Genomic DNA, 19368 nt, shown 5'->3' with positions numbered 1-19368 from the left:
AGAAACTGTCATCTGTCAGGCTTGTCAATGTGACGTACACTAGGGTGACCTTTCGGTTCCCTAGGTACTCCAGAACCCGCTGTAAAATCTTCCCCTAGCACTTCCGGCAGGTCATTCTAGAACATTCCGCCGGAAGGGTAGTAAAGAGCCTGGGTTAATCCGCACCTGCGCGGATCCCTTTTCTTTGTTCTAACAAGGGCCATCTGGGAACATAACAAAGACACAAGGACTCCCTCCTAGCTCTCGACACGGACGGTTAGATTTCTAAGCATCGCGCTCCATATATTGTTTTCATTTTCTTTTCCTTTTACAATCATTTGTGTTAACTAATTTTTACAATATATACATTTTGTTTATTTACATAAGTGCCCAGCCTTTTCTACAACCTCCGCAAACTCAAGTCGGTTATTGAAAGCGCCTTACACGAAAACCCCACGCGCACCAATCACCGACAATTGGTGACCCCTATATTGAACGCACAAGGAGCCCCAACAAGAGTCCATGGCGTCGCCCCAACCAACTATAGCCTGCAACCCAGACGAGGCGACAGCTGAATCATCCCAGGTGGGCAGGCTCTCCGTACGGGCCCCACCGTTTTGGAAGTCCAACCCCAAGTCATGGTTCATGACGCTTGAGTCTCAATTCGTTCTGGCCCACATCTCAAGCGACCAGACCAAATTCCACCACGTGGTCGCTGCGGTAGCCCCAGAAATACTGGACCAGATTTCAGACTTCATGGAGAACCCACCCATCAGCAACAGGTACGAGGGATTAAAAGCTAGACTTATAGCAATTTTCGCCGAGTCCGACGAGAGTAGGCTCAGGAGGCTACTCTCACGGATGGACCCTGGCGACAAGAAGCCCTCGCACCTCCTGAATGAGATGAGGAGCCTAGGGGGGTCAGCGGTCTCGTCAGAGGTCCTAAAGACCTTGTGGATGCAACAGCTGCCCACCTCAATCCAGTCCATTTTGGCCGGCAGCAGCGAACCTTTGAACAAAATGGCGGACCTGGCCGACAAGATCGCTGACATAGTGCAGCCACACGTCTGCACCGTCCAAGCGTCCCCCCCAGAGACACCATCCCCTCGGTCGTCAGATAGGATAAGTAGGCTGGAGAGAGGTTTGGAGCGACTGATCAGGGAGGTGAGAAGTCGGAGCAAGTCCAGAACGCGGCCCAAGCGGACCGAAGCGGGACCGACACCGACGAACCCTGGAACCTGTTGGTATCACCGGAAGTTTAAGGACAAGGCCGAAAAATGCACCAAACCCTGCAGTTTCCTTCCGGGAAACTAACTCCCGCGCCGTCTTCGGCGATTGGAGACGCGGGGCAGCCAGATCGCCATTACGTCCAGATGGAACCAGTACCAGCCTCAGTAAGATTGGTTAGTTGTAGAGTAGTAATTAAGGACGATGTAACGGGCATAAGCTTTCTCATCGACTCGGGTTCCGATGTCTCGCTGTTGCCCAAAACAGCTAAGGACCAACATATTGAAACGTCACGCGTTTTGTACGCGGCCAACAACACACAGATACCCACCTTTGGTACCAAACGGTTATCTGTGAGTCTCGGTCTGCGAAGGAAATTCACATGGAATTTCGTCATTGCAAAAACCGACTATGCGATAATAGGAGCTGACTTCCTACACCGTTTCAATATCCTGGTCGACTTGGGTAACAGCAGGATTATTGACAGCACCACCGACCTGCAGAAAGCTGGGACAACTAAACCCTGTAGTGCCCCCTCAATCCACAACCTGTCTTCATCCTGCAAGTACTACAACATTCTTAGTAAATACCCCAAAATCACCACTCTTTCCCCTACCCCGATCGACGCCAAGCACAGCTCAACACACATAATCCATACGAATGGGTCCCCCATATCTTCTAAAGGCAGACGTCTAGCTCCTGATAAGCTCAAGATAGCCAAACAGGAATTTCAATATCTTTGTGATATGGGTATTTGCCGCCCTTCTAAAAGCCCTTGGGCCAGCCCCTTGCATTTGGTTCCCAAGAAGACCCCGGGTGAATGGAGACCTGTGGGCGATTATCGTCGTCTGAACGCAGCCACAGTTCCAGACAAATACCCAATCCCCAATCTCCATGACTTCTCTCATTTCCTCGACGGGAAGACGATCTTCTCCACCTTAGACTTGGTGCGTGCCTATCATCAGATCCCGGTCTCAGAAGAGTCAATCCCCAAAACGGCCATCATAACTCCCTTCGGCCTATTTGAGTTCACAAGGATGCAATTCGGTTTGAGGAACGCAGCACAGTCCTTTCAAAGATTTATCCATGAGGTACTTGGAAATCTTGAATTCTGTTTTCCTTATATCGATGATATCCTCATTGCATCAACTGACGAGGCACAGCATCAGGAACACCTCAAGTCTGTTTTCACTCGTCTGCAAGAGTTCGGGTTAACTATCAACCTCGATAAATGCACCTTTGGGGAAACGCAGGTAAAATTCTTAGGCTACCTAGTCTCCGCACAAGGCTCCACGCCACTTCCGGAAAAGGTAGCTGCCATCTCCAATTTTCCTGTCCCTCAAACAGTATCGGAGTTGAGACGTTTCCTTGGCATGCTTAATTTCTACAGGAAATGTATTCCCAAGGCCGCCCATCATCAAGGCATTCTCCACACCATGCACAATAACTGCAAGCGGAATGACAAGACACCATTAGTCTGGACTGAGGAAGCACTGGATGCATTCAAACAATGCAAACTGGATCTAGCGAACGCCGCCTCTTTGGTTCACCCTAGTTCCACAGCTCCAATCTCCCTCACAGTCGATGCATCAGACTATGCAATGGGTGCCGTCATTGAGCAATTCGAAGATAATTCTTGGAAACCTCTAAGTTTTTTCTCTCGAAAATTGTCAGACACCCAGAAGAACTACAGCACCTATGATCGAGAATTACTCGCCATTTATTCGGCAATCAAATATTTCCGATATCTTCTTGAAGGCAGACCCTTCAACATCTTCACGGATCATAAGCCACTCACCTTCGCATTTTCACAGAAGTCTGACAAAGCTTCTCCACGGCAAATTCGACACCTTGACTTTATCTCTCAATTCTCCACAGATATCATACATATCAGTGGCAAAAACAATATTGTGGCTGACACCCTCTCAAGAGTTAGCCCCATTTCCTGTCCCCAATCCATTGACTATGAAGCCCTAGGTCGTTACCAGTCTTCTGACCCTGAACTACAAGAGATACTCAAAAATCAACAAGGAACGTCCTTACACCTCAAACAGTGTAACGTACCAGGTTCTGACATTCTGATCTTCTGCGATGACAACGGTCCCAAAATCAGACCATTCATCACACAGAATCTCAGAAGATTGATTTTCAACAAGTTCCACAATCTCTCACACCCAGGCATCAGGAGCACAACCAAACTTATCTCTTCTCGGTTCGTTTGGCCTGCTATGAATAAGGACATCCGTAACTGGACTAAGGCCTGCATCGATTGCCAGAAGGCTAAAGTACACCGGCACACTCTAACTCCCTTCAAGCAGTTCCAAATTCCAGATGCTAGGTTTCAGATCGTTAATATAGACATAGTTGGTCCATTACCCTCTTCTAATGGGTTTGTGTATTGTCTAACATGCATCGATCGATTCTCGTGTTGGGCTGAAGCATTCCCCATGAAGGATATGACGACTGACACAGTTGCCAAAACCTTCTACAGCAATTGGATTTGCAGATTCGGTTCTCCCCAAAAAATCGTCACAGACCAGGGACGACAGTTTGAGAGCTCACTTTTCGCATCTCTGGCAATACTGCTGGGCAGTGCACGAGCACGTTCCACTCCATACCACCCCATGACAAATGGCAAAGTGGAGAGGTGGCACCGAACTCTCAAGGCAGCAATAATGGCCTACGCAACAGAGCGTTGGACGGAGGTCCTGCCGACGATCTTGCTGGGCTTACACGCTACTTTGAGAGATGAAATTGGTGTCTCACCAGCAGAGATGCTTTACGGAGCTCCCTTACGTCTGCCCGGAGAATTCTTTGAATCTGTACCATCCAATGTAGACCCTACCTCTTTTGTCGCTCAATTAAGACAGAAGATTCAACTCCTGCAACCTGTCCCCTCAAACAACCACAGTACACGGAAGATCTTCATTGCGCCGGAAATGGATACCTGTACGCACGTATTCGTGCGCAACGACGCAGTGAAGAAACCGCTCCAACCTCCTTACGAAGGTCCCTTCCCTGTAAAAAGCCGGGCTGATAAGTACTTCACTATCCGGATCAACCAAAGGGAAGTCAACATCTCGAAGGATCGCCTCAAGCCGGCTTTTATCCTAGCCCTAGACCCTACCTCCCATGACCACACCTACACCAACCTCAACCCCCTTCACAATCCAAGCAAGAAGCGGGTACGGTTTGCTTAGCGCCTGTGATCCATGCTAAAGCCTATGGCACGAGCAAATTTAAATGTATTGTAGTAGCCTTAGGTCTCCTAGCATTAAGTTTATCTGTATTTAAGTTTAATACTCCGTATCTGGGAGGGGAGTATTGTGGCGGAGCTGACAGCGGAGAAACTGTCATCTGTCAGGCTTGTCAATGTGACGTACACTAGGGTGACCTTTCGGTTCCCTAGGTACTCCAGAACCCGCTGTAAAATCTTCCCCTAGCACTTCCGGCAGGTCATTCTAGAACATTCCGCCGGAAGGGTAGTAAAGAGCCTGGGTTAATCCGCACCTGCGCGGATCCCTTTTCTTTGTTCTAACAAGGGCCATCTGGGAACATAACAAAGACACAAGGACTCCCTCCTAGCTCTCGACACGGACGGTTAGATTTCTAAGCATCGCGCTCCATATATTGTTTTCATTTTCTTTTCCTTTTACAATCATTTGTGTTAACTAATTTTTACAATATATACATTTTGTTTATTTACATAAGTGCCCAGCCTTTTCTACAACCTCCGCAAACTCAAGTCGGTTATTGAAAGCGCCTTACACGAAAACCCCACGCGCACCAATCACCGACAAAATGAAAATGCGTCATTGATCAAGTGACAAGTGACAGAAGTCACATCCAGCAAAGAGTTGTTCATCGTTTGTTTTGTACACAAAATTTTAATTTGTAAAAATTACACAGAGTGGTTTATTTTAAATTGTACAGGAAATTCAAATCGAGATTTTCATTGTAAAAATAGAACAAACGTTTGTTATTAATGTTGTGAGACTATGAAACGATTGTGATATGGTGTCGCTGGTGAATACTATCGAATTTCGAAATGATTCTTACAAGGTTTGGTCACTTTAATCAATGTTTTTGTATTTATCGTCGTATTACGAGTTTCAACAAGTGTCAGCCGAAATTTCCTATAAGATTCGACAGTAAAATACATCAGGATCAACCTACACTAGCAAACGGATCAAATATTAGGTAACCATTGCAATAATTCCTATTTATAATTGAAAATTTCGCATGCCTTTGCGTTCAGTGTTTACGTCGCAATTGTCACGTTTGATATAACCTTCAATCTAGTACAAGGCACATTTTATACATGGTCGATCAGAATTGCTGTGCCAACTGCTTACTGAAGGTTCCTGTAGTCAAAATAAGAATTAAACTTTATATAGAGAAATGTCTAATTGCTCTTTAGTTTTGAGATACAGGGCGTAAGGCTTAAGAAAAAAAAGAAAGGTTTTACATTTTAATTTCCAAATTACTTAAAATTTTTTAAACAAATGTCATACATGAGTTTAGTATATGGATAAATATAATGCAAAAAATTATCTGCTTTAAATATTCAACAGTGAAAGAGATATGAATGTCGTGCACTTTTTAGATATAAAAAAGTTGTGTACTTAGTATAATTTTTCATTTAAAATAGTCTATTATATGGGTTGATGGGTCAAGCAAATTTTTTGTCTCTTCTTAGTTTGTTGCACTTCAAGTAGTTTAATCACAAAAAAATGTTAAAGTTAATAATACCAATTTACTATTGTAAACCTGAAATAGTGGTGTACTCATCTCTGCCATTAGCTGATTTACAAAGGCTAAAGACTAGGAGTTTTTAGTTTTATACCTGTTGATATATGGAATTTACACCCAAATTTTATCTCAAATATCTCAAGAGCTTATGAAATGAAAAAACTAAAAAGTTCTTTTGTTACTTGGGTGGTAAAAACGCACTTAATAAATTGGTTTTATTAATTTTAGTTTTTTTTTATGAATAAACTACTTGAAATTCAACAAATTAAGAAGATAAAAAATTTGTTTAACAATTGGCTCATATGATGGACTACTTTAAATGAAAAATTATATTGAATTTTACAATATTCTATGACTAAAAAGGAAACATGACACCCATATCTTTGCCACTGGTGAATGGTTAAAGCTGATAATTTTTTGAATTATACCTACCGCTATGCTAACCTTATGTACTAAATTTGATTAAAAAATTTTAAGCTATTTGGAAGGTAAAAAATAAATATTTTTTTTTCTTAAACTAATAATACCCTGTATCTTGAAACTAAAGGGTAATTAGACATTTTTTTATATAAATTTTATTTATTATTTGTCAGAACCTAGAATAAGCAATTATTTATATACAGTTACCTAGAGTAAGCACCTTGTATATAAATAATTTTGAGTTTTTAAAATTGCCTATATTGTAAATTTTAAAACCTGTCCTCAAACTTTGTAAGTAATTTACATTAAATAATTGGCAAATATTATGGACCTTAAGATAAAGAATATAATATTTGAGGCATTCTATTCCAGGTTCACCTCTCTTATCTTAGACCCTAACGTTGGGGCCTCTTAGTTGACTAACTCTAAATACCAGTTCAAAATAAAAAAAGGCTTTATGGTCCTTAGCTATCACCACTTAACATGTTTATTGCTTTTTGCTCTTTTTGCCTTGTTCTTAATTTAAATGCCTCATTTCTTGAAATTGTTTTTTATCACATATATTATCAATAAACCTTAGCTATTGTTATAAAGCTGCTTGGTTTTTTTTTTGATTAAGCAGTATCTCTGAGATTGCAAACTTGAGGTGTTATAAATTTAAATATTCAATCCATGGCTGGTTTGGTGGACCATTTGGTAAATCCTGAATTTGGATAGACATCTTCAGAATACATAATTTTTTAGTCCATCCAGTTAAATACAGACATTTTTTTGAAATATAGGTTTCAGTACACATTATAGAAACATTAAAATGTGGGGAATAACCATTTTTTACCCCTAACATGGTATAAGCACATTTTTTATATTCCTTTGTATGTCAACCATTTATATGGAGTTGGGCAAGTTGTGATTATCCTAAAATTTTGGTCTACTCAATTTGGTATTGTTGTGGTTTATTCTTTTGTTTTGTTCTGGTTTGTTGTTGCTTTACATTATTGTGGTCAATGTTATGTTATTTATATGAATAATTTAACCTGAAAATAATTTTATTTGTAGATGCATTCATTTACTCCACTTTTCTTATGTAATAGCCAGATCATTAATTTTTATGGTAAAAAGTTAAATAAATTAATTAGAAACATAGCATATACTTTATAGATAAACAAATAAGTTAACATTTTTTGTGATATTTAGCTACATTGCATCATTCACAAGGAAAGATTATGAAAACTAATCCTGAAAACACCAAGTAGTAGACAATGTATGAAAGACCTTATTATATATTTGGATATTCATATGCATTTGATATTGAAATTTGCATGAAGTTATTAACACAAATTAACCATCATCTAAGTTTTAAAAATGCATTGAATAAAGAACTTAGCAGTGCTGTGTTAAAAATTTATCAATCAGCTGAATTCTTAAGTGATAAAATCAGTGTAGGACCTTCAATTTGATTAACTACAAGATGTGATTGCTGCAGAAAGCTGCAAGGGGCAGTTTCTTGACATCCTAAAGTTTTAAAATCATAAAAAGTGTTAAATGTTAAAAACATATTATAAATGTATGATTGTATTATATTTTTGGAAAATAAACGTTGGGAATATTGGTTAAAAAGAGTTTTAATCTATTAGCTAATAATGCATCAATATTTTTAATTTCATAATGAAGACAATTCAAAAATTCTGTAAAAAATACGTATCAAACAATGAAAATTACATATAATTGGTAATCCAAAAATGCAACAATATAGGAGATATCTGTATAAAGTAAGCAACTTGACATCAACCTCCGTAATAACAGCACACGTGACAATACGTAATTCATGATTCATGGGGCATATTTTCACATAAAGCACACAAAATATCATAAAATTCGGATAAATGGTTCACGAGCTTATCCAAGTATTCCACGCCTTCTCAACGCAGTTATTAACGTGAATGTATGGTATGTAGGCGTTTGTCTTTTCTTCGCTCAATCGCTCCGACTAATGCAGCCAGAAATATGTCTGGACCAGGCACATCCAAACCGGTAAAGATGAATCGATTGGCATTGGAGAAAAGCCCATATTTGCTGCAACATGCGACTAATCCAGTTGATTGGTACCCCTGGGGAGAAGAGGCTTTTGCTACAGCAAAAGCTGAAGACAAGCCAATTTTTCTATCTGTTGGTTATTCCACGTGCCATTGGTAAGCGGTAATTTTTCGATAGAGATAAAATAAATAAGAGAAGATTATGCAGATGTATATTGATTGTATAGAAAACATCAAAATGATTTGACAAGTTCCTATACTGTTTTACCTTATATGCTAAGGCTAAGGAGATATTGACTCCAAAAAGACAAAACCCAAAATCGGCTTTTTATGAAAACTTTTTAAAGTCCTAAATAACTTTTAATATGATGAATTTTAAATAACATTTCTTGAAATAGTGTGGTTCAAATAACGCATCTTTCAGTTAACGTATTCAATTTAATCCTTTTGGGAGCCACTAGGTTTGACAGAATTATTTTTCACACAGTGTGATTAAAGAATTTTTAGAAAATGCATATTTCTTGAAAATGGTGTATTCTAGCGTTATTGACCAATAGTACCTTTTTTAATTCAGTAATTGTGTAAATAGTAATTTTTGTTTACAGGACGTAAAACTCAACTTTTACGTCTGCAGCTGAAAATTGTTTGAAAAATAATTAGACAAGAGTTTTTTATGTAGCAAACAGTATTTCCAGCAGGATAAAACGATTATCCGTTGAAAATTGATTGAACCGTCGTGAATTTTGATGAAATTTGATTAATTTGTGTTTTTTGGCCCTGCATATGAACTTTATTTGCTGGTGTTAATGTCTAAAATGATAACAAGTAAATTTGTCGTTTTTTTTTGAAAATTGATCGTAAATAGAGGCGTAAGGAAGTGTTACTGTTTGAAGACAATATTGCGTCAATTGTCACACAATTGTTTGGAATAAGTGAAACTTTTACTTATTGTCTTGGGATGGTAAGTAATTTTTGTTAACTCTAACAATTCGGTCATACAGCTTACTGCGTTTTAAAAAGACGAAATAAACAGCTTATATATACTTTTTTTAATTAATTTGTCATACAGCATTATTCTATAAAAGCTAGTCTGCCCCTTGCAAATCAACATTTATTTGAAAAGCCCAGTTTTAAGGAGTTCTAGTTCGAATCCAAGCTATTAAAATCATTAATATAGCTCCTTTACATGCTTTAAAATCTTTTAGAGGCTTTTAGGAGCTGACATTTTTATGGGGAGAAGCTGTAGGGTAAAAAGCATAGAAACTTGTCATTTACTGCTTCATTAAGCAGCTCTCCAGCAGCTTATAAAAATAAGGCAAATGGCTTTTATAAGGTGTCATTTTAATGGATTTTAATAAAAAAACATCCGTTTTTTAATACTTCCTATAAGTTCAAAATGTGCAAGGAGCATTCTTATAAATGCCCATAAAGTATTAAACTTGGGGAATTACCATATTTTTCTTAGGTGTCATGTAATGGAAAAAGAATCTTTTGAGAATGAGGCCGTAGCGAATATAATGAACGAACATTTTATAAATATTAAAGTGGACCGTGAAGAACGACCAGACGTAGATAGAATGTATATGGCGTTTGTACAGGCCACAACAGGAGGAGGTGGTTGGCCTATGTCTGTATTTTTAACCCCTACACTTGAACCTTTAGCGGGTGGAACATATTTTCCTGTAGAAAGTAGGGGCTTGGGAATGCCAAGCTTCCCTCAGCTATTACTGAATATAGCTGAGGAATGGAGGAAAAATAGCAAGGCCCTTTCTTCGTCAGGTAAGTGAACCGTACAACATTTAGACGTTGGGAATTGGCTTTGGTCTAAAGAGCATAAACTTTAGCCTTAACGAGTATTCCAGTAAAAAGAAAATGAGTGCTGAGTGCTTTGGAATACATTTGCCCATTGTAAAATTTTAGATAGAAGCTTTAGTTCGCGAAGCACTCTAAGAATTACTATTAATTACGCTTCTTGCCAATTAATTGTTTTTATTTGGATAATGTGATCTGAATGAATTTCGTTTCACAACTTAGTGATCGGTTTAATAGCAAACTACGTGCATGCTGTTGATTGCAACATTATAATGTCGAAGATTTTGTTCGTTGACCCTGCCTTTGGTATGACATAAATGTGGGTCAATATAGAAAGTTTTAAAAATTCCAACTAATTTACATTTAATTAAATAGTGTTAAACAACTTGTATGAATATGGCAATATTAAATTAGTATATAGAATCAGTAGATTTTGCATCTAGAAATATTTATATCATATTCTAAAAAAGCTTCGTTCAGGACATACATTACTATTTAGGGAATACATTTTAATTTAATTTAAAAGGTTTAAAATAATAAATTTCTTCAAAATTATTATTACTATTCTTTTGATCAGGAATCCCTGGCCTAGCGTAGTTTTCCACTTGAATTTATAGTAATTTGTTATCAATGCAAGTATAATCTGACATAGGTAATTAATGGTATATAATTACATATCTCATCATAAAGGAGATGGAGATGAGCGTATTGGAGTCTTGGAAACTGAAAGAGGTAGAAGAATGGTCAAACGATTTATACAAGATCGTTGATAAGTCTGGGAGCAATCCAATATCTCGCAAATCTGAAGAGCTAGCACAATAAATTAAATTCACATATTAGGGTCTTAAAATATCTGTGTGGTAGGAGGGACGATTATTCTTTTATCATATAAGGTTCGTAAAAAAATATTGACAAAATTTCTGAATCGCAATCTCCTGTATATAACTATTATCGCATTTTTGGGCAACTCTTGAAACTCAGCCTCATTTTGTTTTCATATAGCTGAATCTTTTTTTTTGCAATTATAATGGAAAATAAATTTTCAATCGCTATATATATTTAAGGTCGATTTGGAAAAAAAAATGATTCTTTTAGGCAAATTCAGTCTTCAAGCTCTACAAGATATGAAACTCCAGAAGCTGAAAAGCTCAACAGCTGCATCAAAGGTGCATGCAATTGGTGAAGATTCATGGCAGAAGTGTGCTTTGCAGTTGTCTCGATCCTACGAAGCTGATCATGGAGGCTTTTCCATGGCTCCTAAATTTCCTCAACCTTCAAATTTTAACTTCTTATTCCACATGTACGCCAAGGAGAAGTGTAGTGAGAGAGGCATGCAATGCCTTGAAATGTGTCTGCATACTTTAAAGAAAATGGCATTTGGAGGATTACACGATCATGTAAATAAAGGCAAGTTAAGGGTTGATCATAAAGTAAATAAACAACAGTTATTTTTCGTTCTTTTGGACGCTAAATATTCATATAAGGTCTCCCGATAAAGAGTATTACGACAATGAGACAGCTCATCCTCAATACCATTTAGTTTGGTAGCAAAACATAAAGTATTTTTTGAAATTTTTTATCTGAAAGCAAAAGTTGTGCTTTTTATCGGAATCCCCAAATTTACCTAACATCTTGTATAATTTTTTTTAGGATTTGCCAGATATTCAGTCGACGAAAGGTGGCATGTACCCCATTTTGAAAAAATGCTTTATGATCAAGCGCAATTGGCTGTGTCATATTGTGACGCTTATGTAGTCACGAAAGATGAATTTTATGCAGATGTTGCCAGGGATATTTTGGCTTATGTTTCTAGAGACTTGAGTCATGAATTGGGGGGTTTCTATGGGGCTGAAGATGCAGATTCTTATCCATATAAGGGTGAGTATGTCTGCATACTAAACTCAACTTACTATAGCTTAACTCCATAATTAAGTAGATTTTAAAAAATTGTTTGTTGCATTTTTAGATTGATTTTGTGCGTTTGTTTTTTAGGTGCTCCTCGTAAAATGGAAGGCGCATTTTGCGTTTGGGAATACGACGAAATAAAAAATCTTCTTGATTACGAAACTAACGGAGTGAAACATTATAACGTTATTATTTATCATTATAATATCAAAGAGAGCGGCAATGTAAACCCTGCTCAAGATCCTCATAAAGAACTGAAAAACAAAAACGTTTTGGCGTGTTTCGATTCATATGAGTCAACAGCACGCCATTTCAACATTACAGTGCCACAGTTAAAAGAAGTATTGAATCAGTCACATCAAGTTTTATACAAAGAAAGACAAAAAAGGCCTAAGCCTGATACTGATACAAAAATGGTGACTTCATGGAACGGTTTGATGATATCAGGTTTTGCCAAGGCTGGGTTTGTACTAAAAAACCAAACCTATATTGATAGAGCCATTCTTGCCGCCAATTTCATAAAGAAATTTTTGTACAATGATGAGGAGAAGAGTCTATTGAGATGTTGTTATAGAGGAGATGAAGGGGAGATTACGCAAACGTAAGTTTTTTCTGCAAACATATTTTATGAAAATATAACCTTCAGCTTTTGTTAGCATATAAAGTTAACGTTTAGGGTAAAATCTTTAGAAAATATTTGTTTTTTGTTATAAAATGGCCATAAAATAAAACAGACAGACCATAGAATAAAACAGAATCGAATAGAATAAGTAAAAAGGAAATTTGTATTGTGACTCAAACTTTATGGATGAAATAATTAGATAACAAACTTACCCATTTTTGGACTGTCTATAAAAGAGTGATTGAAAAATCACTATTTGCGAATGTGTAAGTACGTCTGCTTCATCAAGGCTTTCTTTAACTAATAACTTGGAATTAAGAAATTAAAATTTAGTTGAAAAAAACCTGTGATCTTTCAATCAAAAACATGGCTGTCTCGAATCCGCTCATAATTTTAACAAATTTCTGAATTATTATTTGAGTCCTAACTTACGATAATATGATATACCATTTTCCATTAGGGTTTTTCTCTAATTAACAATTTGAAATTAAAAAATTATCTAAGATTCTATTGAAAAAACCTCATGTCCTTTTAGGCAAAAACTTGGCAGTTTCGAATGCGCTCATAATCTTAGCACAATTCTCAACTATTATTTGACTCATAACTTACGATAGCATGACACACAATTCTCTTTATGGTTATTTTTTTCAATATTTAAACAGAGTATAAAATATTAATTTTTAATACAGGTCAACTCCCATATTGGGCTTTCTTGATGACTATGCCTTCTTGATTAGAGGTCTACTTGATCTTTACGAGGCATCACTGGATGCTGATTGGTTACAGTGGGCTGAAACACTTCAAGAAACGCAAGATAAATTATTCTGGGACGAAGAAGATGGCGGCTACTTTACTAGTTCTAATGTTGATAAGAGCATTTTGCTTCGCGGAAAAGAAGGTGAATAATTATTAATATTGGATATAGGTTGATTTGCCAGTGTTTAAACACTATCGGAATCCCTTTTTAATTTTCTCGATTTCATGTTCTATTTTGTGTATTTACAAAACCAAGATAGTGACTACTTTTGTGATTGATTTTCTCATATAGACCAAGATGGAGCAGAACCATGCGGGAACTCTGTTGCCGTGCTCAATTTGATTCGGCTTGCGAACTACCTTCATCGAACAGATTTGCGCGAAAAGGCTGGCGAAACTTTAGCCTCTTTCGCCGAACGTCTAAAATCGATACCAATTGCTTTGCCCGAAATGGCTTCTGGATTAATGCTTTATCATAATTTTCCAACGCAGGTAAGTGCTATTAGTAGGCAGTATATAACGTTACAGATAGGTGTGGGCGATACGCCAATTCGTGCCGTGTATCGACATTAGATACATTAAATATCGATACGAAAATCGATATATTGAAAATGTGAATCTGTGCGGTAGTATATATGAATTTAACGGTATTCGAATTCATATAGTTACGATGATATTTGAGTGAGATAATTTCCTAACATGTATCGATATACTGGGTATCGCGGTGGTGTGAAAATGTCCGATATATTTTTTAATATTAGGATTGATGTATAGTGATGCAATTGATAGTTTGTTATGTGATAGAATTATTTAAACCAGCATATGGTCGAAGTTCAGAAAATTCGCAAGTACTAAGCACTATACAAGGTGTCTCAAATTTTCCAGTGAGGTTATGAAGGGCTGTAGCGATTGGCTTTACAAACTATGGACATCTTACTTATGGTTCCGTGTAACATCTAGAAAATGGTATAAAATTTATATTTAACATTAATTAGATTTTTTCACATTTTGAAATTATTTAATGTCAACATTAATTCTTTCTTTCAGGTGTTCATTGCTGGCCCCACCGAAGACAATTCAACCCAAGCCCTCCTTGACGTGGTTAGATCTCGTTACATCCCAGGAAGGATTTTAGCTGTTGCAGATGGGCCAGGTGGTCGTGCGGGTCTTCTTTATCAACGTATTGAAACTTTACGCAGATTAAAACCTATCGAAGGCAGAGCTGCAGCATATGTGTGCAGAAACTTTACTTGCAGCCTGCCTGTGACAGAACCAGACGACCTAGCAACGTCTTTGGATGCCAATTCGTCCTGCTGCAGTAGCGAAAAAAAATAAAACAACTCTTAAAGTAACCTTTTTTTTAATGTTACTATATTTTTTCTATAACTAAATAGAAAAAAAGGTAGTGGTGGGCCGTAGATTGTGCCTTTTACTGAAAATTGGTAAGACATTTTTAGTTTTTCAGAATGTACATTTGGTTTTTTGATGTTAACTTACATTCTGTTGATTTAACAATGATCTACCAATTAAGTCTTATTAATATTTACTGTTTCTCAAAGGAAACCGTTTTCCCAGTCAAATGAAAAAACGGTTCAGTTTTTTGGTTTATTTTATTTGTACGTCTATTAACAAAAAAAAAAGAAATTTAGTAGGTACGAGTTTTCTCTCAGACCACCAATATATCGTTCGCCCCCCTGTTTCATTCTTGCAGCACATAGTTGATGTGCGGTAAATGACGGTGCTCTAAATAACTGAAACACATATTTTTCCATTTATAGGTGGGCGCATGCTGTGCAAAAGCAGTTTGTGATGTATGATGGTCAATTTGGTTGATTAACGATTGATTTTTTTAATATAGGGGCTTGGCATTGTTTAGAATGGCCTAATTTGAATAATTGGGTAGTAATTGTAAGATCGGTGTATTGATGTGATATTAGACTGGAAGTAGTATTTGAATGTGGTTTTTCAAGACTTATGCAGATACATGTATGTAAATATGCTAACAATGATAATTGAAGACTTAAGAGGATAAAGGGAACTCATTGTGTGATAGTTTATTTTTCGTAAAATTATCTATATCTGTATAAGAAAGTGTTTTCTTTAAACAAATAAAAAAAGTTATTTGTATATTTTTCTGACGTAGATTAATGCATATTATATAAACGTTTGGCTTCTATATCTACTTCGTTTTACAGCACTACGATGAATGTGTTAGTAGATTCAATTAATTATGTAAATTTTTAATTTAAAATGAAAATATTAAAAAATATGTAGCAGTTGACTTCTTTTTGTTGTGGCCTACTATAATAAAACAGCATTTTGTACTTAAAAATAAAGAAATATATAGCGATACTTAAAGTGATGAGAGTAGATATCTACAGAGTTGTCCTGTAGGACCTGAACATTTCTATTTTTTGCATTTTATTGTGCTCGACGTAAATAAACTAAAATCCTCATTTGGTGTGTTAAAATGCAAAATTCAAAAATATCTTCCACAAAGTTCCCAACTGAAAAACAATAGAGCTATAGATAAGAATTGCATTTTTTTAAATGAAGCGAATTGCTTTCATATATAATTAATTTCGAAATTTGCTGTAAATTTTACGAATATTTGTTATCAAAAACAAAATTTTTTAAAGGTTATTTTTAACTAATTTTGAATTTGAACTAAATTCGCATAATAATACGTTTTCAAGGCTGTTAAACAACACATATGCTGTAATCAAAATTACATCGTTCAGTTAAATAAAAGTTCATAAAACTGAGACCGTCATTTAGATGAAGAGAAGAAGCATCACTGGTTGTACAGTGAGAGTGGGAAGGGAAAGACATAAAGTAGACAGTTTGTCTGAAATATTGGTCACTATGTCGATAGAGACATACGAATGACCTTGCATATAGCCGAAACCGTCAAAAAAACAGTCGTTATGCTCAAGAACATTATTCCAACGACCGACGGTACCAGGGCTAGCAGGAAAAGACTCATGATCAGTTCCGTGACGTTGGCGGTGTTAAGTGTCGCATCGGCATGAACGAAGCGTGAATCAGCAATTAGCACTTTTGATGATATTGGTGTACACAAAAACATCAACGAAGGTCCCACGTGATTGTTAGCATCGTGCGAATCAAACTTGAAGTTTGATAAAGGATAAAAAGTTGTAGAAAAGGTAGAGAGCGCAAGACGAAGGCAAGGGAGGAACTCTTGGAGAAGTACCAGAGAAGATGGGACCGCTATGGTGGACGTCAAAAGATGAATGAAATGAAAATTTGAGGCAGTGGAAAATTTTGTGACACAAACTCCGACAGAACATGGCATATTTTGTATCTATCTAAATCGGATTAGTAAGAATTGATTAGAAACTTACTGGTTTTTCTTGGAAAGAGATATAGTGGACTACACAGTTCTTAAACTTTTATTTTAAGAACATCAGATTCAAGTACAGTGTGTAAAAGAGCAGTAACAATAAACATTATAAAGGAATTGCTGGGGAAAAAGAGGAGTATTTCAGTACCATAGTGAGCATGCTGAACAGGATCCTGAAGAGAAAACGTGATAATGAACGGGGAAACGCGCAGAGGGGAACATAGATGATAGTGGAGTATTACAACGTAATGTTTGTTGGAATTTTCAGTACTTTAAGAGGTGAGATGTTACGGAATTTGCTGTCTTCTGATTAATCGATAACAAGCACGTTATGATTCTAACTCATAACTGAAGGATATTGCTGATTTTCTAACTATAATTCAACACGTGTTATGGATATTTTGGAGGTGATAGGGGAATAATACAAAACTGAATTAACTTAGAACGAATTGTACGCAAGCAAATTGAAATGACTCATTTACTTCGGTTAGATAGTTAATTTTGCTAGAAGAATGGCTGCATAGAGCTTGCAACTTGTAATTGACAAACTATCGATTGGTGAATAATTTGGCAAATATGCCGTATAAATCGATGGAAAAATATGTAATATTATGTGCATAATAGTTTGTAGTTATGGTTGTCTGTTTGTTGATAAAGAATCCTACATAAAAATATTTAGGTATTTTGTCAATGATTGAAATTATTATTACGTTAAACGTTGTATAATTAATAGTATTTTCTTGTAGGTACTAAAACGTTTGCCTTAAATATTTATCAATGGAACTTTATAGCTTTCCTTATTGTCCGTTAAAATGTCGATATCCCAACATACAATATCAAGAGACTTTTTTTAACACTTAGCTAAGCTCCAACTATACTAACTTCCCGTGGAAATGATAATATCAACATTTGGAAAGCCTTGTTCAATTTGCGATAATAAGTAGAGCTGTAAATAAAATAATATTTTTCCAATGGTTCCAAATAAATCTACAGTTTCCGTAATTGAAACCATTAATTAAGGGGTTTCAGTTCAGAACTCAGTTTACAAACGAGACACAAGAGAGAAAAAATAAGTATAGGAGTGCGGTAAAGTGCCCATAATCATTTCAAATTAATGTTTTTATAGCTTTTTATTAAAAGTTCAAGAAGGTAATTAACTTAGAAGCATTAAAATAAGATAAAGAGGTAAAGTTTTAATATGATCTCTAATGAAGCAATAGCAGCCATAGAATATTATTGTTGTTTGCTAAAAACATTTGCTAGGCGTTTTATTTTTTTGTTAACTTTCTTGCCCAATTTTATTATTATTGATTGGATGTAATTAATTTATTTATCTATTAATTATTTTTTATTTATTAATAAATATTACTTGTCCAGTTATAGTAGAGAAGATGAATTATGCGTTGAACAATAAGTTATCATTACGATTGAACTTTAACAGAGATCGCAGAGAATCTGGAAAAGACTTATTATGAAGATCGTTTTAATTATATAGTTAATCTAAATTTCACAACTTCCTTTATTTGTCGGCAATGCTACAAATTCGTATTCAATAATTTACATACGCTTTTTTTAAGTTGTTGTGATTGTTAAGTTGCGTAATTGCTGATAGTAGTTCCGGTGTTTTAGACAGGAATATGTGCTTTTTTATTTATCGGAAAAAACCCAGACGGCCACATGAAAATTTTTGCCCTATAGGAATAATGAATGCAAGTGACTATGGCGGAATTTAACGATTGTGCAAGATTACGATTTAATAATTATCTGCTTTTAATGAATTAACTTACTCGGACATTTAGCGAAATTTGCTCAATTTTATTTTTTAGTTTCGGTCGCAATTTTTCAATTTATTTAATATTTTATTATAAATAAAAGTTTTTTTACCGAAGGCCGAGCTTACATTTTACAATTTATGGAAAGAATAAATTCATTTTGTCATAACTCTAATTAATTGATTATTTGGCTCCAATACTTATTCGGCTATTAATTGTTAATCAGCAATCATAAAAATTAACTCTAATCTATATTTTACAAATTAGTTTCCCTAGAAACTGAAAAATTCATCAATGGAGCTGAGAGCTGTATCTCAGCGACCGACAGCAGCCGGTGGAGCTATTGCGCGCGCCATCAGCAGCATGCTGGACTCTGGAGGCTGTTGCATCTTCAGTCAGCGGCTGAACGGTTGAATGACGGGGCGCGAAAAGTACAAAATTTCGTGGCCACTTCCGATTGTTTTGTGGATTGACTCGAAAATTCATTTTGGAGTAGTTGTGGTGCGTCACTTTGCTGGGATAATTTATGATTAAATTATATATGTAAGTAAATAATTAAGGATTTTTAAAAATTTAAATCAGGTCACGGATATTTTTTTAAAAGTTGAAGACGAGATATTATGATTGATACGACGACAATTGCGAAACTAAAGGGAAAAAACGAGAGAAGAGTGGTTAAATGGGAAAAACTGGAGGGAATTTAATAAATAGTTCATTGTCTTTTCA

At 36.1% G+C, this 19368-nt stretch overlaps 2 protein-coding genes across 2 annotated transcripts; both read left to right on the top strand.

Annotated features, from left to right (window-relative positions):
* Nucleotides 1–501: 501 nt before the first annotated feature.
* On the top strand, nt 502–1293 carry LOC136347190 (uncharacterized). Its single transcript, XM_066296950.1, has one exon. The coding sequence runs from the start codon at nt 502–504 to the stop codon at nt 1291–1293; it is 792 nt and encodes a 263-aa protein (XP_066153047.1).
* Nucleotides 1294–5045: 3752 nt separating this feature from the next.
* LOC136347161 (spermatogenesis-associated protein 20) lies at nt 5046–15784 on the top strand. Its single transcript, XM_066296903.1, has 9 exons — nt 5046–5406; nt 8334–8567; nt 9877–10190; nt 11319–11630; nt 11874–12101; nt 12216–12729; nt 13440–13648; nt 13799–13998; nt 14554–15784. The coding sequence occupies exons 1-9, from the start codon at nt 5255–5257 to the stop codon at nt 14839–14841; spliced, it is 2451 nt and encodes an 816-aa protein (XP_066153000.1). The 5' UTR covers nt 5046–5254; the 3' UTR covers nt 14842–15784.
* Nucleotides 15785–19368: the final 3584 nt, after the last annotated feature.

The sequence above is a fragment of the Euwallacea fornicatus genome, chromosome 27 (assembly GCF_040115645.1).
Source record: "Euwallacea fornicatus isolate EFF26 chromosome 27, ASM4011564v1, whole genome shotgun sequence".
Lineage (NCBI taxonomy): Eukaryota > Metazoa > Arthropoda > Insecta > Coleoptera > Curculionidae > Euwallacea > Euwallacea fornicatus.
This window is presented reverse-complemented; position numbering and strand designations above follow the sequence as displayed.